At 26.4% G+C, this 17,201-nt stretch overlaps 1 protein-coding gene across 1 annotated transcript in view; it reads left to right on the forward strand.

Annotated features, from left to right (window-relative positions):
* The first annotated feature begins 302 nt into the window (after positions 1-302).
* Positions 303-17,201, forward strand: part of LOC107164581 (TWiK family of potassium channels protein 18-like) — a 41,788-nt gene continuing 24,889 nt past the window's right edge. Inside the window, exons 1-4 of the mRNA XM_015512449.2 lie at positions 303-647; positions 8,938-9,273; positions 11,336-11,574; positions 12,938-13,091. Of these exons, the coding sequence (XP_015367935.1) occupies positions 641-647; positions 8,938-9,273; positions 11,336-11,574; positions 12,938-13,091 (736 nt within the window). The 5' untranslated portion in view covers positions 303-640. The remainder of the gene's footprint in view (positions 648-8,937; positions 9,274-11,335; positions 11,575-12,937; positions 13,092-17,201) is intronic.

Raw genomic sequence — 17,201 nt, forward strand, 5'->3', positions numbered from 1 at the left:
CTCTCACACACACACGCACACGCATCACTTGGATCATCAGAAAGACAAAAAACTCGTGTTAGTGTTATATATATATGCACAAATACTACGCATACACGCACACATAATACGTGCGACTAAGTCGGGAACCACCTCTGCAATTTAAAAGCGACGAGAAAGAGAGAGAGAGAGGGGGGAGATAGAAACAGGGATGTGATCGCCCAAGAGACAGAGAAAGATCGAATGAAAATAAATGTTTAGAGGAATGGAAGAAATAAAATAAATTAGCTACCGCTGGTTTGGCCCGATGTAAACGAACCCTTCGGTTTGTTCAGTACGGCCGCGACCGTTGACCGGTCCACAGATCATAATATTATCATAATTATTATGACCGAGTCGCTGAGCGGTATAAACCCGGTATCGTCGACACGGCCGTCGCAGGCCCCGTCCGTGATTTGTGCGACTACCAATTTTGCCATTTGTGCCCATTGACATTATTATAATTACGCGTGATACAGTTAATTACGATTCACAACTTAAAGACTACCGCTGCCACCGCCACGTAGTTAACACTACTTCCGGCCCGAGACGCCGCTGACACCTTGTACGTAACTGCAGGCATTGGAGCATCGCTGGTCGTGGTTTCCGGACAATAATTGTGATGGACGGTAAATAAGTGGTGACGTCGTCGCCGAATGCCTGCAGTCGTCTAATCTTTTTTTTTTGCAATCGCAAGCTTTTGTGGTCTGTCTGCTTTTGATTATGAGTTTTGACAAAATAGTGACCCCGTCAAATATAGAAATAAAAATGTTTACACATTGTCAACATACACACAACGTTAATATGTTTTCACGTCAAAATGTATGTATATAGTTTCCTACCAACATTCAAATCGGAAATATAACAAATTTAGTTAAAATTTAACTTCATAATAATTTTATTGATAGTGAACTGTACCTCGTATGCATAAGTTATAATGCACACCCTTATATTAAATTCAAAAAGATTGTCAAAGTAGACGAAATTACCAAAGTTGATGTATTCACTTGACTCCATAAAAGTAGGTCCTTCATTGTCCATACTCCTGTGGAAGTGATTCATTATTTTGTTCCTCTAAAAACACTTATTATAAGTAATATCTTATTTGTTGTCCTCTTAGATATATTATACTGCTATTATATAGATTCTTCAAGTATTTAATGTAACGTCTATAACTTAACTATTTTTATAATAGTATAATATATAATATTACGATTTATTATGATTTATCATGGAATTTCTTGAAAGTTTATTCCGTGCCTACCCTAAAAATTAATGGGATGAGTAAAATAAAATAGAAAAAAAGTTTTGTAACTAATACGTTTTAAAGTTTCTAAAAAAAAAATAATAAATAAGTTATTTATTTTTTTTAAAGACTAACTCTTTTAGTTGTTAATCTTTCGACGTCAGTCTCTTAACACATAAATAATTATATTTTAATTGGACATTAATTTAATCTTTCCCTAAGTAAATATATTTACATAATAGTCAACATTTAATTTTACAGTTACAAATAGTTTATTAAACTAAAAAGTTAAATATTTACTTTCGTGATAGTAATGCTACATTTTAATATATGTTGAATAAATGTTAAATATACAAATAACAAAATATAAATTTACACCAATCGTTTCCTATAATTAAAATCGTAAAATGTACTCATTATGTTATAACTAAATGCATAAGTGTAACATTAACTGAGTTTTTATGATAATATATTACCAGAATTAATCAAAGTATTAAAAATAAATCTAATGAAATATAAAACGTTTTTCCCTTGAACTAAGGACGCTAAGATGCTTAATGCATAATACAAAAAAAATCGTAATTATTCATACATGACAGCTTCCAAAGACATTTATATTTCAAATTATTGGATGTAAACCAGAACTTTTTAATAATGCATTACATCATTTTAAGATAGGTAGGTATGCAGTAATAAGATGTAGGTAAATAAAAAAAAGTTTTGTTATTTAAAAAATACGAGTACTATTACACAACGTTAAAATATAGGTACGTTTATCACGAAAATATTACGAAATCCAGTTGTCGTCGTATTCGATCAAAGTGACCAATGATGTGTTAGTAAATGGAATTATGAATTGGGTTGGTTATAAAAGAAAATGAATAAATCGATAATGGGGCTCCGATTTCCTGATAGAATATGTACTATAAAGAGATTATAGTGTCGTAGTGTCGTAGAGTTCGATAAGTAACTTGTAAAAACTTCACCGGCACGAAAATTTTACCTGCACACTATAAGAATATAATAATATGTCGTTGTAAATTGTTTTGAAACAATCTTTTATGATCTAACTATATACATTGCATAGGCCTAGAACTGACGGTATTTGAAACGGTTTAAGGTGCTTGTGCTATATGTATATATGTTATATTATGTACTATAAAGTTTATAATATGACGTATTTGAATACAATTACTCTTCTGTAAGTAGTTTAGTCTTTGAACACAATCGAAATATCGTGCATGCATGATGCAAATACTTTGCTGTCGTTTTTTTTTTTTTTTTTGGTATTATAGCTATTGACTTTTTTTGTATCTCAGATATTTTCCAGTAAAAAAACTTGTTACCTATCTACTAATAATCTACTACCTAAATAAATATCCATATTAAGTACCATAAATACCGTCAGCTCTTCACCCCATTTCAATTTATTCAGCCATCACGCCGTGACTTTGCACAATATTATTTAAAATATCTTTTGACACACTGAACAATTAATATAATATAGACATTCAACACTTCGCAGTACTGACATGGTGGAGTTATAATTAGTTTTGACAGTTAGATTAACCTTAAGCTGGTTAGACAATAAATTAGAGGTAACATTAATTATTCTATATTTAATAGATGGAAATATATGAATAAATGTATTTTAAATCAAGAAAAATAAAACGATCTATAGCCCTAAGAATACAATCAAATTATAAATTATACTCTAATGTAATTGTAAAGAAAATTATTGTAATCAATTTGTCCATTGGATCTTAACATTGAATAAATAATATAAGCAATTTTTTAATTATACTAGAATATTATATTGAAAATTAAATATCAATAAGCAAAGCATTTTTTTGTTCAAAAATTATGATTATATTTTAATGACTTAACTAAATAAAAATATAAAAACATATTAAATATTGGATTTATCTAAATAACTAATTTATACGCATTAATTAGCAATCGCACTGTTGGCATTTACATGAGCCCACAATGGTTTTCTGTGATCTGAACATTCTAATACAGTAATACTGCACAAATACCCATCAAATATTTGAACACATGAATTATAAATGTATAAAAGCACTTTTAAAATACAAATATGTCTACTATCGGTATCCAACACATAGAAGCCGGAAGTGCCATACAAGTTTATAATACGTAATAGCTTAACTATTATGTATACTATTGCGTTAAGGCGTATAGAGTAGAATTTCTACATTCTAAACACATTTAGGGGATAAAAAATAATATATGTTAATCCTATGTTAAAAAAATAATTTTCTAGTTGAATATTACATTTCGAATTGTTTGCAACATTTACATGTTTGTTTAGTATCGATTGATTAGATTATTGTTTATAAAAGTAATTAATGCAAATATATCGTAAGTCATTAATCATTATACTCATCAGTCATCACACAGACAAGCATAATATAACAAACAGTCACTCGATTTTATTCATTCATCTCGGTAAAGAATATTGGAGTTATCGCGTATTTGAAGTTTGAATATTATGTATGATATCTATTATCATCGGTACTGTCCAAAACATAGTTATAACCGAAAAACTATCAATATTTTATCATAAATAGACAGTGTTTTTGATTGTTTTCCACAATATTTTTCAAAGCTCGACAAAAATTCCAATAATGTACACCAATTCAGTCCTTGTTCAATTTATAATATAAATACACGCCGTGTAGTAATAGGTATGGAGTGAAACTTTTTGGGATTTTGAATTTTTTTTACGTGAAAAAATACCAGAAAAAATAACTTAAAAGTACCAGTCATTTATAAAATCAATAGCCCCCTCGTTTCACTCGAACCTAAAGTACGTAGGAAATTAATCATTGTACCAAAGGAGAGTTAAATTTATACCTCGTCCGGATTAAACACATGGCCATTAATTCCAGTAAACGTAATATTAAACATTATTCTTCCAAATGAAAGTGGATTACGAAGATGTTATTACAATGCTACGTTTTGTCACAATGCCTATGCCGTACAATATAGTAGTTTTGAAATACCTGCATCACGAATTCACGAGTAAACACTAATTATGAAATTAGCAACGTCAAAAAACAGATGTTAACGTTTTCATATTCATATCCAATGAATATAAAATTAGGTTTTTAAAAAACTTTTTATTTTAGATGGAAAATTAATTTATTATTTTAATTACAAGCATGATTGGTGTTAAAGTGTGTAATATATGTACAACATGTGCGATAATTATAAATTTATAAACTGCCACAAATCACATATCAATACAATTTGCAAAGTCAAAATACATATTAAACTAAGCAAAAACTAAATTAAAAATGAAAACATTTTCAACTTCGATAAAAAAAAGATAATATAATTTACACCCAATCAAAAAATTTACTACACATGACGATAATCAAAATTTTTAAAAATACCAAATATAAGAAAGTACAATAACATATAAAGGTTCATGCGACATAATATGTTTACTTTGTGACTAATTTAGATTGAAGATTTTCAAAAACCTTAAATATTTATTTTGGTTAAATTTTCCAATTTTAAATTCAGTTTAATTAAATTATTTAAACTAACAGTTATATCGCAATAACAGAATTGCATTTCAAATTTTAAGTTGAAATAAAAGTTGAGAATTGAAGAGAAAAAAATCACCAAGTCCTAGATGAATAAGAAACATTAGTCAGTATCGAATAAAATATATTTGTAGTCTTTAAAAATTGTTCATAAATATTGAACATAACAATATCATTTTACACGCATAACAATAACATTATTATTTGAACACCTGTCAGAACCACTAAGCCTCAACAGTTCATCGCTCTCGGCCACTTTCAAGTTTATCACAGAAGCAATACTGAAAAATAAATTATAAAAACCATACAAATAATAAATTTGTTGATTTAAATATTGTAAAAAAAATTGTAACCCAATGGCCTGTCACCTAGGGTAAATTTGTGTTAATCAAAAAACATAAAATAAAATAACATTATTTATCATAAATAGGTATCTATATGTAATAAAATGTATTTTCGTCAGTATTAACATTTATAATATTATGTAAATTTACGGTTATTGTATGTTTCCGATTCCGACCTCAGTGGTTTGAAATTACTTCATAATTATAATCTAAAGTTATAAAAAAAAAAACTTTAACATACTGTTTGATAAAAACGTACTATTTTACATTCTATTTTTCAAATAATATAACATAATATTGAAATCATTTTTATATTGATTAAAATATATGTGCCAAAAAACATTCTTTAAGGATGGTTTTCACTTTTAATTACCATGTGTGATAAAAAATTGTAAGCTGGTTGCTGGTACCAATACAACGTAAATGGATACAAATTAGATTTTAAAAAACAACACAAAAATAATTAAAATTAAAGTATTTATTATTAAACTAACTTAACAAGTATCATTATTATTACATCCTCAACATATAAACAGTGTTGTAACAATTTGTCTATAACAATTTTTTATTACTACATTTAAATAAACTTACGCATGTCTCATTGACATCGTTGATAGTTTTGATGGCTTTCCGTGACATTTAAAATAATTTATGATAAAATAATGACGATCTGCATTATATGATGTTAAATTAATATGGGTCCAAAGCATAAGCAGTAAATCAAACGGTTCAATGAATAGATTTAATTTATTTTTATAATACAACACTTATTCTATATTTGTAATGAAATTAATAGCTGAAAACCATAGCAGGGTTTAAGTGATTTTTTTTAATAACCTTAAGCATTGCCATCATTTGGTCAAACTTATCTAATGTACACATTTTGAAAACAGCAGAGAAGCACTTTATTTTATGATCATTAACAACAAATACTAGTTTATTAAATGCTTGATTTTAAAATTTTAAATTCTTACATACGGTTGAGCATTTAATTTATGCAAACTAATTTGCATAATTTTAACTAATTCATAACAGATTTTAGAGGGATTGATTTTACATTCTTCCATTTTCTAGTGAGCAGTCATATTCACGTCGTGATAATAAATACCTATTGCACTAAAATTGAAATTTGTTAATAAATATATATTAATAACATCTATATTTACAAAATTAAACATTATAATATAATATTCTCATATTTTTAAATAAAAATCGCATACCTTTTATTGCATGAGCAAATTAAAATAAACAAAACAATTAGGGTTCATGATTGAAACAAGACTTTTCCATTAAAATATGATGTAGTTTACGTATCTACATATTATTATACTGAACGCAGTTGTAAATCAATACAGTGCGTACCTAATATGTATAGCCAAAAACATCACAACCCAAAATTTAAAACTGTGAAAATATCTTAAAATCATTTTGCATAGTTCTTAAAACAGTTATATCTTAATAGCACAACACTACATACTGCATAATCATTCAAATTACTAAAATAGTCAACAGTCTAACGGTTAACATCACTGAGCAATTCATTGTGTTCCTAAATGTATTGATTAATTTTACATATTTTATTTTTTTATTGAAATTCGTCAGTTTTTATATTTTTATATAATTTTATATTTTTTTCTTATTACATATGTTAAATAAAGGAAAATACGTTCTTAAAAGACATTCAAAAATTTAAATTATATTTAAATTTATCATTTCATTCAAATGTGGTTACATACATGAAATTACAGAAACATATTTTGTTAAATTATTTACAATAAAAAATAATGATTCTCCAATTTATAAAACATAAATAAGGTTATTGTAAAAATGAATTCGCATATAAAATATTTTATTAATCTGAAAATAATTTTGACTTCATTTAAAAAAAATATCACATAATTTTTTTTATTTTTTTTAGCTTCCAGTAAAAACTATTATAGCTCGACAATTATATAAGTACATGATATAGATACAATGACAGTGTGGTGTTACAAAAGTATACATTTACAATGGTTTAGATAAAAATAGAGAAATTATACATTGAGAAGAGTCTTGGTAATTTATATCACATAAAATTACTATCATGTATTCATAAAGTATCCTCGTTAGTTGTTGACCGCTTAAAGTAAATTAAATTTCACAATACAGTTTATTTAATTATTCTCTGCTTGGTGTTTGTTACTTTACTTAAAAGTTAATAGTATGACATAATTATGGACTAGGTACAATATTAAATTTTAAAGTATGAACATAAATCAATTTAAAATGACTTGTTGAAACTTCAGATTTCCGAATAAATTTTAAATTTTTTCTAACAAATTATCCAAGAGTATACTATTTTTCAATAATTAGCATGAATAATATGAATTTACGAAAAGTTTACAAAATCATTAATATATTATATTGTGTAGTAAACAAAATAGGTACAGATTGTATAATATTAGATCATTTGCACATTTTCTTGATTTTTATCTTTAATATTTTTCAATTGCTATAGTAATTTTTTTTAATTATTTATCGGGAACCTTATATCAAATTTTCAAGCTTTTGAAAATTGATTATGTCAAATACTAAGTTTTATAAAAATTCCCCCAGATCTAATATGTTACCAGAAGCCACCCATAAAGTTAAAAATTTAAATATTTTTACTGATCTAAAAGTTGATGAATGATGATAGTCAGAAAAAAAACACACACATCATAATAAATTCAATACAATAATCAGTGTGCTCAGCACCTAAAATCGTTGAAAAAATAACTACTTAAATGCATGAAGTAACTTGGTAATTTGTAAGAAACAAAAATATATTTATCAAAACATAAGACTTTAACATAAGTTTATATAAATAATATTAAACTTATAACATGTTATATAGGATTTGAAAAATAAGTTTTGAAATGTTGTTTTCAATTTGTTCTTTTGATATCAATAGTATGTACTTTTTCAATTTATGTTGCACATTTTGTTTGATTAAATATGTTGAAAGTATTATTTACCTTATGTTGATTTCAACCATATGTCTATATGTCTAAATATTATAATACAATATAAAATAATTATTTATTTTTTCATTATCAGTAGTACCAATCTAAATGATTTATCTAAAAATATTTAATAAATAAGAAGCGATTTTTAATTTTAGTGAAATTTTTTTTATGTAGATTGTAAAACTAAAAGTAAACTTTACTCACATCTAATAAATTTATACATATATTATATATAATATATAAATATTTTCCAAAATGCTTGGGTATAAATTTAATATTTTTATATCAAATAAATACTTTATAAACTCTTATATGTAGTTCAAAGTTAAATCTAAAGGAGAAAAAGAATTTTGTCTACTCAGAGTTTTTCAAGTTTAAATAGCTATATTTAGTAAAATATGCATACAATATTATAAGATATGAATATAAACAGAAAAATAAACTACCTAAAAAAGTATCATAACGTTTAGAAGTGGAATTTTATATCAACTTTTCATAGAAATATTTGATTTAAAATCGCGATTGTCAACATTTTGTAAAGACGTGAAAACGTATATAACGACTTGAATTCTAGTAACACACACGCATACACTCCTTTATTTTATTCTTATATTCAAAATTACAAATTATACAACGTGTATAGGCAATTAGTGAATTATTTTACGGTAATACGCACATTTTGCGTAAGCCAGACGTTTCGTTGTCGTATATTAAACTGATTTTAATCGAAACTGTGTGGCCTGGTGCTTTGTGAATTTATATCGCAGGACCCGGAGGAGAAGGAAATGGACAGTTTGAACATCATCATCAGCAGCAGGAGCAGGACAATGGACACCATGCTGCGGCCGACGCGCAACAGCTGGATGTGCCCAAACCACCGGCACGCCGCCTATCGCGCAGCACAATGTCACTGAAGATTGCACCTGATATACCACCGAAACCACCGAAATTCCAGTTTTTCCCATCATCCCCGACCTCAATGTGCCTGCCCATGCCCTTGACCCCAATCACCGACCCGACCATCCCGAATGGATTTTCGCCGCAACTTTACCAGGCGTACACGTCCAACAAAGCCACCGATTTTTTCTTCAAACAGCTGGACGGTAAACGAATTATTATTTTTATACTTAGGTACCTATTTTTTTTTTTTTAATTTATTAGTTAAGCATCAACTACAGAGGTTATTAGCTTTAACAAGAGTATTGCATTTTTACATTATTATAATATTATGTTATTGTACAATTCGATTTTTTTCGCATATAAAACTATGTTTTGATAGTTTGATAATGGTCCAATTATTAATACCTATTAAAATAATATTATTCCGTATTTTTTATTGATGTGGTGCAATTTAACGCCGGGAAATTGGTTTGATGGTAATGATCAAAAACATGGCGTTGTGTAAAAAAACAAAACGAAGAACCGTAAACGTTCAAAAATAGGTTACATCGGGTCAGGTTAGGTCAAATGTCAATAAAGAGTTATGTGAAAATAAAAACCAAAGTAAGAGAAATGCCAAGGGTTTTCATTCCTCAAATATCTGTCTGTATACAATGTTATTTATAATAATATACCCGAATATCATGAATATATATGCAATTTAATGCAAAAAAACTTACACTGTGGTGGTAGTATTTGCCTTTTTTTAAGACAACTTTTCCAAAATTCGTTTTTTAGCTTTAGATACCACTAGTCGTAATTGTCATTACTGTAGGTAGCGAATGTTATTTCTACTAAATAAAAAAACACGATTACCAACTGATGGTATATTGCGAATGGCGTTTAACACGTAATTAGTAATAAAATAATACACCTAACGGGCGTGACTTATTTTTGTGTGCCTCTGACTATGGAAAAGTGCAGCACGAAAAAAAAATGTTGTGGTCTTTATATAATTTTCTTAACAAAAAAATTATTTGTTGCAATATATATATTTATATATATTTACAAAGTTATTAAATTTTGAATCTATCGATCAATGAAATGTCCTATTTTTTTAAATAATTATAAGTTTATATGATAATTTGATTCATGGCTATATAAATTGCAACAAAAATAACTATATCTGGGTTGCATTTGAAATTTTAAAATTTCATCTTTTTAATTTAAACAAATTTGTATTTGTATTCAATTTACATATTGTATGATTGAATTTGGGTTTTAAGATGAGTTGTAGGTAATAATTGATTATGCATAACGGCGGAAAAAGGGTATAAAAAATGTGCATTACAAAAAGTTAAAAAAAATGTTCTATGCCTAATGGTAAAAGATAAATCAATGAATACAGTAATGTTGTATTTTTATATTAAATAAAATAACATACCTGTAACCACTGCTCAATGGCAATTTTTTGAAAATGGGATATGATTTAAAAATATACAATATTTAATACCTATTCAATGTATTCAAACTTTCAGAAATATTATACCATACGCCCGAAACCCGATGACCATATTAAAATTCAGTACTTTTTTATCTGTTTTTAAATATTATATCCGTAGATATTTATTTTTCAATTTTATTGGAAAACTAAAACACAATACAGCACTGCATACTAAAATAAATATCGGTTAGGTAGGTACTCGTATTATGTTCACATTTTATAGGTTGTAACCATCAACGTTAAACATTTAAAATAAATACCATACAATAGTTAACTATTTTAATTTGTACTGAAATATTTTTTACAAAATGGTTTTAAATATGACCCTCCAAAAATACTGTATTTTAAATATGTTTAAACATAGACTAATCCATAGTTATAATTTAAATTTCATAGCTTAGATGCTTAATTTTATTTTCTGTCTTACTTGACTAATCCTTACTATAGTTTAGTATAAAACCTTAGGTACCCTTTTTATCTTTTACTTTTATTTGTCATGTTTTATGTGTATTATTTATTTTATATACGTACAAAAATACATATATAGCTTAACTAAATTTGTTTCAATTACAAAAATATACAATAGCAGTAAAACTAAATTAAAATTCAATAATAAATACAATAATAGAATACATTTCATGTTGATCAACCAGTATACTTCCTAGTATAGGTGCTCTAAAATTAAAAATAATATTACATTTGAGTTATAATTTTATCGAACACGAAGGATTTACTAATTTAAAGTACCTGTTAGATACTAATTGTCTTTAATTTTAAAAAAGGATTCAAAGATATTGTCTCCACGGCCAAATCGAGATTAAGCTTTGGCGAACGAGCCGTTTTTTGGATGTACGACAAGATCAGAGAATGGTCTAGAAAGTGGTTAACTCATTTCTTCCTACTCTTCATTGCTGCCGGTTATTGCGCAGCTGGAGCGCTAATATTTCAAGCAGTTGAAGGGTCAAAAGACCAAAACATAGTTCTCAGAGAGAGGGAACAGTTGATTATAAATGTTGCCAATGTAAGTATTGATTCATCAATAAATTTATTATGAACCATATTATTAGTTACACTTAAAAGTTAAAATACATCAACATAATATTACAGTTAATTAAACCGTGATCAAAGGAATTAAATAGTTTTAAATATATTTATTTTTTTAATACAAATAATGTTTTTTTTTTTTACAATTTATATACCATCTCTATCATTACACAATAAGTCAAATAATATTTAAATTAATTTAATATTTCTTTTTCTGCAATACTATACGTATTTCAAATTAAATACCTAAAGATAAACTTCATAATATTTTATTTGCAGTTTTTCCCCATCGTGATATTCTGATAATCTTATTTCTTGACAATATCATAACGTGCTCATTGAATTAATTTGTTTTTGCATGCAACTTCAATTACTGCAGACAAAGTAACACAAATCTCGGGCGGAATCTCTCCTAAAACAATAAGAAATATTTTAAAAATCTATTATCTAAATACCAATTCACGTATTATATTGTTGTTTATTAAATGCAATACTTAAGGCTTACTAATACGTATAATTAAAAATTAAAATCGTATATTATTATTTAATTTTTTCGAATTAAAAAATTCCAAAAACACAATAGGTATATTACGTTCTATATAGGTATATGTATAGCTACCTATAAAATGTATACAAACTCAAATAAAACACATATAATTCAAATAAAATAGTTATATACCTACTTATGTTCAGGGGTTAAAGTGGGGGGGGGGGCGCAGGAGGACTCAGTCGCCTTACCTCTGACGGTGGTTAAAAAGCGTCCCCTTAAACAAATTAGGATTTTATACATTAGACATTATACCTAAAATTATATATGGAACGCTTAAAACTTTATGGAGACATTAGTCCCCTCTGGAATTTTTCCCCGATTTAACCTCTGCTTATGTTATACTGTTATATAGAGCCATTATTTTTTATCCACATAATTTAAAATAAATTGAACTTTATAAATGTGTATTACTGAGATATCCAGATTATAATATATGTAAAACAATTAAAAACAACTGTATCTAAAATTTTATGGAGAAATTACTGAAAATACTGCTCTTTAATACTACCTACGATTTAATAATAGTGATTACAATTTATAAGTCACAATTGTTCTATATGATAAATATGACATTACAGACTAAACTTAATTTTATTTGGAAAATGTATTATTACAAACAATTTGAATGGGTACTTACATAAAAAATCTAAAACAGTAAAACATAACTGCACTGCATTTCGAAATACAACGTAAAGACTTAACTAAAATCTTTTTGAAAAAAAACCACCTCTTAACTATTTGATGATAATATAAATGTGATTTATCCAATTTTTTTTATTATTATTTTCAGCTAATGGAGAAAATCGTAAAAAGAAATGATTCAGTATTTATAGAAACCGGAAACCTCATTCGAAGATACGAATCTTTTTTTGTGCAGAACAACAAGCCAGAATGGAATTATTTAAACGCTGTATTTTATTGTGGCACTGTGTTCACAACCATAGGTAAGTTCAAATAATACGGAAGTACAGACAACAGGACATATTAAATTATATTGTGTACTTAAGATGCTTGACACAGTGTCATTGATGCAATATATTCCTAGTTGTTCCCAGTACATTTTAAGAACTTTTATTTCTACAACTACTGAAGTATACACGAGAAACATTTTGAGGGACACTTATAATTAAGCACCATAATGACTTATACTAGGTACATATATCAAATACTTATACATCAAGACTCATTACTAAACAACTATGTGATAAAATGTAAAGCCAATACATTTATAACTATACATTATAATGGACTGTATGGTATATCTAAGTGAAAAAAGATAACTCACACATTTGAATCATCAAAAGATTCAAAATACTTGAAAATTGTATTATTATACTCTTGATAACATTACCTCCTTAATTGATTCGAATAATATTTGTATATAAATACATTTAATATTATAATTTATAACACAAAACAATTTCATAAAATCATAAATTCCTCCTCTCAATCGTATAACATATTATCATTATAACCTTATTAAAATGCGTTCATATAATTGTGAATGCAGTTAAAATAACTGCAACATAACCGTTGTCACAAAGGAAGCGGAAAATAGTAAAATTTGATTTTCTAAATAATAAATTAATAAATAAATCATTACGAGTGTCTTCAAAATATAAAATACGTTCCTAATTGATTATAAAATATAAATAATATTTATTTTGCACAAGCAAAAACAAAATAGTCATCAGTCATATAATAAATTGTGTAAGCTCGTTTGTATAGCTAATAATGATCATCATTTATCAATCATCAATACTAAATATACAGAATGTAAATACTAAGTATTGTCAAACTTCAATCGACATTCCATGTAAAACCATAAAATAATAACTATAATCTACTTATTTTCTACAAAGCATTTATTTCTTTACAACTGCTATACTCGTATAATGGTATACTTTAAGGTACGTTTTCCTTCCAGACGATAGCCGATAAGAATTTTTTGTAAAGGACCACAAAATAGTAATAGATAATATAATTAGAGCTGGGAATTTAATGCCCTATAAAACCCTGAAAAATCTCCTTAAAAAATGCTTTATGCGTCCTGAAAATTCTAAATAATGCACTAAAAAAATACAGGTAAATTGTTTTTATTTGTAATAAATAATAAATTTTAAATAATATTTGATTAGATTAATTAAGTTGAAATAAAAGTGATTAAAATAATTTTTCGATAGTCCAAACTTCAACTTGGATTTATACACTGAATCACCTGATATTTTAGAATAAAAACGACCTTCTGTTACCAACCAATAAATTTTTGTTGTCGAAGTGATAGGTGAATATTTAATGAACACCAAATCATTTACTATTAGGTATATCATCAGGAATTTCATTTGTACAAAAACAATATATAAATTTACATAAAACATGCGTTAGCGTGTAAAATCTTTAAATAAAATTTCAAGTTTGAAATAGTTCCTATATCATATAAAATTAAATACGTAATTTTACAAAAAATTCAAAACTTTTTAATTTTTAATTATATTTCTTCGTAAACCTTTGCAAGTATCAAAATGTTGCATTTTTTGAAAATTTTTTAAGCTCAAAGTATAAAATAATTTTTATTCAAAACTTCGATGTAATATGATTTTAAGCGATTGACAGGAAAACCTAAATCCTTTAATATTGATCCTATATTAGTGAATCCTTCAAGGATCGATGCATATTATGTGGCTTTAGATTAAGGGTTGTCAACCTTTTCCAATAATTGAGCTATATTCTTAATTTTAAAACTGATGACCGACATGTATTTATTTATTTGCATTTTTTTATACTAGAACATGAAGTTTAAACAATATAATGTATCGTGTATACTACATTTTTATTGCGATCGACCTATAGTCCTATAAAGATCGACTGATTGGTGACGCTTTCTTAATTCATGATTTCGATTTGTAAAAGTTTTTTAACAATTTGAAAAAAAGTTGACAAGAAATTTGGTTTTGGTTATTTTTTGATTGAATATTTGTAAAAAAATTAGAACGGTCGCGGCGTTTAGACGCTGTTTGGGAAACAGTCTTGACGAGGCGTTCAAACGCCGCGTCCGGACGCTGCAAAGAAAACGTATCTTTATATTTTATTTAGAATTAGAACTATATTTAAATCATTAATAATAATAATACATTTTAAATTTTACTTGACAATGCATTAAACAAACTTAAACGAATAAAAATGATACTAGAATCTTTTGAAAACCACGATAAAAACAAATATTTATATTTATATTTGTATCAATTCTCAAAATTGTTTAATTTCTTATCAAAACTTTTTGGCCAACACGGCGGCACTTGGCGGCATCCAAGGTCACCCATTTATTTAACATAGAAAGATAGGGAGTGTCGTACCCCTGCTATCAGTTATCGATTCTTAAAATTCTTATTATTGGACGTTAAAAGTGTTTGGTGCTGAACAAAAGATAATACGTATTCGATTCGACAGCAAAAGTATTATATTACATACCTAATACACAATTTGTTTTCTATATTTAATTTGCCAATAATTCCCTATAGTAATTGAATACCATACAATACGCTATTCAATAAAGTACTTCATTCAAATATTATATTCGTCTTTGATAATTAGACTATTTTAGTATCTGTTGAAGAATAAAGTAAAACCACATTATTTATATAATTGAATCATATTTAATAATCGAATTTAATCGATTTTAATCACATATTTAAAGATCTCAAATTATTTATATTTTAAATTAAGCAAATAACAACTTACTATCTTAACAATATTATAGTATAATGCTGTACTATTAAATCCTATTCTACGTCTTTTCATTTTTTTTTTTTTTTTTGCAATTATATGCTTTGTAAACTAATAATTAAATTGAACACAATTAAAAAAAAATAATAATAATACATTTCATTCTAACCTCTACCTAGTTTACGTCAAATATTCAAATATATTTAAGTTGAGATTATTTAGGTGAACAATAATAAATTGCGTATTTTTATATTACAACTTAAAAGTGATCACTCAAAAATTCAATTTTGCTCTTTAAATATTCAGTGAGAGGTAACAATTTTTAAAATGAATAATCATTAAAGAAAAGGAATATTCTTATTTTTGAAAAACTTTCTGTGATCACTGAAAACAAAAGTTACCTACTATTCTGTAGTCGAATCATCTAAAAATTAGTTGAATCCCTATAACGTTAAGCAATTACAAGAAAAGAAAGAATTGAAAATAAAATTAATTATTAATGGTAATATTATAGTATATTCAAGTTGGCCAACTTCAAATACAAAATATGTAAATGAATGGATTAAAGCACAATAAATATAAAACAAAAATGAAAGAGAAATCGCCTTTTGTAATACAAATGTTTTATGCATATTGTACAAGTATATGTATGTGTTAAAACAAATAAACCACTTAACCGCGTAAAAACATTGTCTTCGAATAGTATGAATTATAAATGAGGAACGCTAGTGCTGAATAATTTGTACCCAAAATGAATAGTTTTTAACAGTACCGTTCGAATTCGAGATAAACAATATGGTTAGACATGCAATTTTCGATATATTATATATTTATATTGTGTTTTTGTTTTGCGATGAGTTTGTTTCATTTTAATAATATTGAATAGTGTACAGAAGGTTCTCACTAAAATTTATAAACAAAGAATAACTATACTCATCACGTGCCTATTCGTTTATAAGTTATAACACGTAGATAATATTATAACAACTACTTAAGTACTGAAATATTAATAAAACTCTCAACTCGATTTTGACGTAAATAATTATTATTGAAATTCATCGAAATAAATGTTCGCATCAAAGTGTAATATATTATAATGTATATTAATATATAGTTGAATAATGTAGTTCATGTCACGAATATACGATATAAAAATTTTAAGGCGGTGGCTTTATTTCCCGTTCGCGAAGTGTGTGGTATTAGATTACTGTTAAAATTGCATTAATCGTCCTAAATATGCACGAAAATCTTCAAATATTTATTTAAAAATAGTAAAATTAGAGGATTATATGCCCTTTGATGATAAAATATTTAAAAAATATAAACATATG

Source organism: Diuraphis noxia, unplaced genomic scaffold (genome assembly GCF_037042655.1).
Source record: "Diuraphis noxia isolate RWA-SAM2 unplaced genomic scaffold, SU_Dnox_SAM2 contig0002, whole genome shotgun sequence".
Taxonomy (NCBI): Eukaryota; Metazoa; Arthropoda; class Insecta; order Hemiptera; family Aphididae; genus Diuraphis; species Diuraphis noxia.